Here is a 4771-nt window from a genome sequence, read left to right on the forward strand (position 1 = left end):
ATATCCAGAAAGAGGAGTTTATTTTATTCAAGAAATTTTATTATTTATAGACGTTCAGAGATGATCACAAATAGTTGAGATGGTACAACCTTAATTATTATCGAGGGATGAACATCCACAAAGGATGTTGTGGAAGCCTTCAACATCCTACCATTCTCAATGCTTTATCAACCTTTTACAATGCACCTCAAAACCATGAAATAAAACAAGAAATTAAGTCCACCTCTGGAAAAATACAAAAAGATTTTATTCTTTTTACGCCCATTTGGCACACCAGTTACCAGTAGAGTTGGTCTCAGGCTCTCAGTGACCGTTATATAATTATACTAGTCATGGCAAGTGATGGTGAATACTGTATACTGTTTTGCTTCGATTCGATCTTATAAAACAACTATGAGATGTCAGAAGCACAGATCAAAAGCACTTAAAAATACCATTTTAAACATTGTACTGTCAAACTACGAATATTACAGTATGCTTCTGTTTTTCAAATAATTAAAAAAGAATAACAAACCCCCACACTTAACATTCTCAAAGTTTGGAATCAAAAGCCACCTCTGTACTTGGCAGCCATGAACTACCTTGAATAAAACTATCAACAGTGAACTTTGATGCCTGTTCGGCCGTGAAAGGAACCTTATAACCAGACCATTTAACTCTGCCGGTAAGGGCTGATCCAGGCCCCGTGTTTTCGTATTCGGCATAGAGTATAGAACTGGGCGGCTCGACACCCCTGACCCATTCAATCCAGCCTAATGGATGCAAAAAATCTCCAATGGTTGACTGCATGATCACAGTTGTGGAGAAGTCTTTCCAGGGCCTGCCAAGATAAACTGGTGCAGTGACCTTGTCTAGCGCTGAGATTGTGCATTTCTGTATTGAAATGCCGGTGTTTTGATTCGGATCTTTTTTCCCCTGAGCTGTGATTGTCACGAACTGGTTCGACATCGGCTGTCTAGGCTTGATGTTGCAGTTTTGGAAAACGACAGCAGCGTTGCCAAATATGAAATCGATGGTTCCAGTGATATCGCAATCACGGTAAAACTGACGGTTGGAATGGGCGTAGAGAGTGTCTTGGAAAGCATCGAAGTTGCAGCGATAAAATACGGAGAAATCAGAGCCTGATCGGAAAGCCACTGCCTGGTGCTTTTCGGCCCCGGCTGTGTTCTTGAATGTCATGTCCTTTGCGATGAATCCTTTACCCACGGCAGCTGGACATCGACGAATACACAATTAATCAATTATCATACAAAATAAACGCATGTTCAGCTTGCCTACAAACTGTACTAAAAATTACTGATACTAAAAAATGAGCAGCTCGGGCTTTACAAATTAGCAACACATTGTAGTTTGTAGGATAAATTATTTGTAATTAAACAGCATGTGTTACAATATAATGATCCCGGTTAAAAGTCTTTGGCTAACATATTCTTTTAGGAGAACTGATCAGTTAACGACGTATACTTACCAAAAGTAGCCGTGGAGAATGTGGGAACTCCATCGATGAAGTTCAAGCTGCCTGAAACAATGGTCTTATCCATGCCATCCCCATAAATCATTACATTCCACTTAGATTTGTCGAGAATGTTGTTCCCAAGATACGTCCCTGCTTTCACATAAATCACAAATCTCGTCTTACTTTTCTTTGGGATCCTCCCTACAGCTTCTCCAATTGTTTTGCAGTCCCCAGTTCCATCAGCAGCGACGGTGACATCCGGCTTCGGCTTGACCTCTTGCAGCAGCCTCCTGTCGGCTGAAGACACCCACTCTGGAAATCCATGTCCTCCGCTCTGACCTATCCCCAGCAATCTCCGATGGACCGGAACATTGAACTTGGCCAGTACCCCAAGAATCTTGGCCACAATGCTCAAACTATTGCTCGCGAATTGGGCTGGTTTGTCCATTCCATCGCCTATCAAGGCCGTGGCATTGAATTCACCAAGCGCGTCCAAGCAAGTCTCCTGATCTGTAATCGTCGCGCTGAGCCACGTTTTCAGATCATCCAGCTTGCTCACAGACAGAAACTTCTCCCCCTTGGCCTCATTTCCATCCATAGCGGATAACGTATCGTTGAGCCTGTCCAGAGCATCATCCAACACCTCCTGGCAAACCCCGAGAGCCCTCGTCACATTAGCATCTCCTGTTTTGGTGCCAATAGTCTGAGACAGAGAGCGAACAGAGTCAATGACCACGCGTAGCGAGATCCTGAAAAGCTCTTCAGGATCTGCAGTATCGCCCAAATTGAGCGCAGAGATGCTGGAGTAGCACGACTCTGGATACAATGTCTCTTTGCACACTGCATTCAGCGCCGCAACTGAACTCGAAGGAGCCGACGAGGACGAGGACTTGTTGTTCTTCTTGTGAACAACCGTGCCTACAACTGCTCCAGCTATTATGGCCACCAGCAGAACAACCGATACAATGAGAATCACGAGACGCTTCCGTGTCTTCTTCCGGAATGCGGCTTCTTCCACCGGATCCACTTTGCCATACCCCTTAAACGAATTTATCGAATCCATAAATCAAAATCAAAATCAAAATAGATCAGAAACGTTCCAAACTATTTCCTTTACTAGCGCAAATAAACTGTATATACAGCGAAATTTGAGTGTTTAAGATTTCGACAGGTTTGTTTTTTTCATTGTCTGAACTTCCGAAGGCCTTATATAAACCACTAGTCCACACTTGGTCCGAGTAAGATAAGTGTTAAAAAATAAGGCTCAGCAGAAGTAGTCTTCTGTGCTCGTTCCTCCCTAGTAAAAAATATTGAGACAAGATATTTGCCAAACTTTATTGCTTGTCGTGTTCTAAAACGTGGCACCAACGTCCCGAAACTTAACATTTGTTTATTTCCCTTAATTATTTACACACCATTTGCCGAAAGCTCGCTGTTTGTCAAGCTTTGTGTTCGATTAAACCTTTTAATTTCCAACTGATCCAGCTGCATATTTTACACATTTTAATCGGAAGGTAAATCACATTTTGCTCGCCGTTCAGTTTGGAATGAGGGTAATGGAGTGTGCTCCGCTTTATGCGTTTCGAAACATTTATTATTTAATAAAAAGTCAAACTCGGCACGATTCTGGGTTTCGAGTTGTCACGTTGTGAATAAGCCAGCTACCGAACGTTGAGGGTAGAATAAACTGGAGTTGGGATGGGTCACAGACTCACAGGTTGAAAGCAACTGATTTGAGGCGAATGGTTTAGCGTAAAATAGAACATGTCCATTTGCTCATCTTTCACATGTCTGGCGTAACGCGTTCTATTATTACAAAATGGCACGCACTTTCACACTTTATTTTCTTTTATTTTCTATTTAATCATTAGCAATACAGCATATTTATACAGCATATATACGTATCCAGATTCATATCATAGGTATATTCCTATAAACGGGTGTAATAGTTTGAAAAGGTCATAGCACCAGGTGTTCGAGCAAGTCCAAAATAATTTATCTCATTATCTATTAATAATATAAAATAATAAGTTTTAGTAATTTAGAGAATCTAATTTTAGTGTCAATTCTGATAACAATTCTTATTTTTTATTTTTTTTATTATTATTTAATTTGAGGGAAAGAACGTGAGAAATGAGAGAAAAACTAAAGAAAAAAAAGAGGAGATGAATTTTTTACTCAATTTATGTAACGGTTAGAAAATTTAGGGATGTGCCGTGACTTACGTAATCACTGTCCTGAATTCGTTTACCTACAGAGTACAGACTTCTTGGATCCACCAATAAGAGAACGAAGGCCTGAGTATTTACTGTCTCCAATGTCATTTCATACATCAAGCAGCCCTCTCAGTTCAACTTGTTTATCCTTCGCACATTCGCACTAAAAAAACACCAGAAATCTGAAAATTAAATGCTTGTACCGTAAAATGTTCATAAGAATTGAGAATTTGTTTTATCGAAGTTGATCTCTGCTGTAACTTAAAAAAATAAAAACTGTTATCCGCAAAAAATAAGAGCAATTGAAAGACAAAAAGTATTTAATGGTTGTAACACACAAGAAAATTCATTTGATCCACTTTTTACATAATCCCATTATATGTATTCTCTATTATTGATGGCCGTAGGGACGTTAATTTTGGTCCGTAGCCTTCATGGTGATGTTTTCTGGTTTTAGTGTATGGTGCTTACCCTTTTTTAGTGTGTCCGTTTTTCTATTTATACTGGACGAGGTGGCAGCTTAGAGGGTGTGTTGGCTAGTCTACCATCTAGGGGGATGAGTGGGAGAAGCTATTTAGTATACCTGGAGATTAGTCCAGATTTTTAGGGGTGACAGGGTGCTGAGGTTGCTGTCACGTGTCCAACTGTTTAGGATTAATAAGCAGGATGCTTACAAGTAGCTGGATCACCTGCTTCGGTATTGCCTACGGTTGTTCGGTGTCCGCAGGGGGTGGATTTCGTAGGAAAGCCTACGGTCTTGCGGATTCGAGGGTCCATAAGTTTTAGGCCTAAGGCCTACGGTCTTGCGGGCCATCAGATGCCCCTCGGATGTGGAAACGCCTCTTTAGGGGCTTGGAGACATCCGAAATATGTGCAAACTTGAGTGGTTCAATTCTTTGGGGGTAGCTTTGAATTTAAATCGGGGAGAGGAAACGGCGGTTTCTCCCTTGAGTAGTGGGGGGCCCCACTAGCAGTTATGATTAGGGGAGAGTTTGTAAAAAGACGTGCCTATTATTTAGGCTTTAAGTGTGTTTAACATATATAAGCGTGCATATGCGTTTTGTTTCTTCACTTCTCTTCTTCAACAGTGTTTCTATTC

At 41.0% G+C, this 4771-nt stretch overlaps 1 protein-coding gene across 1 annotated transcript; it reads right to left on the reverse strand.

Moving 5' to 3' along the window:
- Window positions 1–412: 412 nt before the first annotated feature.
- Window positions 413–2734, reverse strand: LOC108192921 (pectinesterase 1). The gene is made up of 2 exons (XM_017359460.2): window positions 1469–2734; window positions 413–1211 (listed from the first exon to the last, which is right to left on the reverse strand). The coding sequence occupies exons 1-2, from the start codon at window positions 2517–2519 to the stop codon at window positions 532–534; spliced, it is 1731 nt and encodes a 576-aa protein (XP_017214949.1). The 5' UTR covers window positions 2520–2734; the 3' UTR covers window positions 413–531.
- Between the last annotated feature and the right edge of the window lie 2037 nt (window positions 2735–4771).

This window comes from Daucus carota, chromosome 6 (assembly GCF_001625215.2).
Source record: "Daucus carota subsp. sativus chromosome 6, DH1 v3.0, whole genome shotgun sequence".
Taxonomy (NCBI): Eukaryota; Viridiplantae; Streptophyta; class Magnoliopsida; order Apiales; family Apiaceae; genus Daucus; species Daucus carota.

Bases quoted from the DNA above. Each gene is read 5' to 3' on its own strand.
- LOC108192921 (XM_017359460.2), bottom strand. From the start codon at position 2,519: ATGGATTCGATAAATTCGTTTAAGGGGTATGGCAAAGTGGATCCGGTG. The intron at 1,212-1,468 runs GTAAGTATACGT...GTCGATGTCCAG, and splicing joins ATTCTCCACGGCTACTTTTG to CTGCCGTGGGTAAAGGATTC.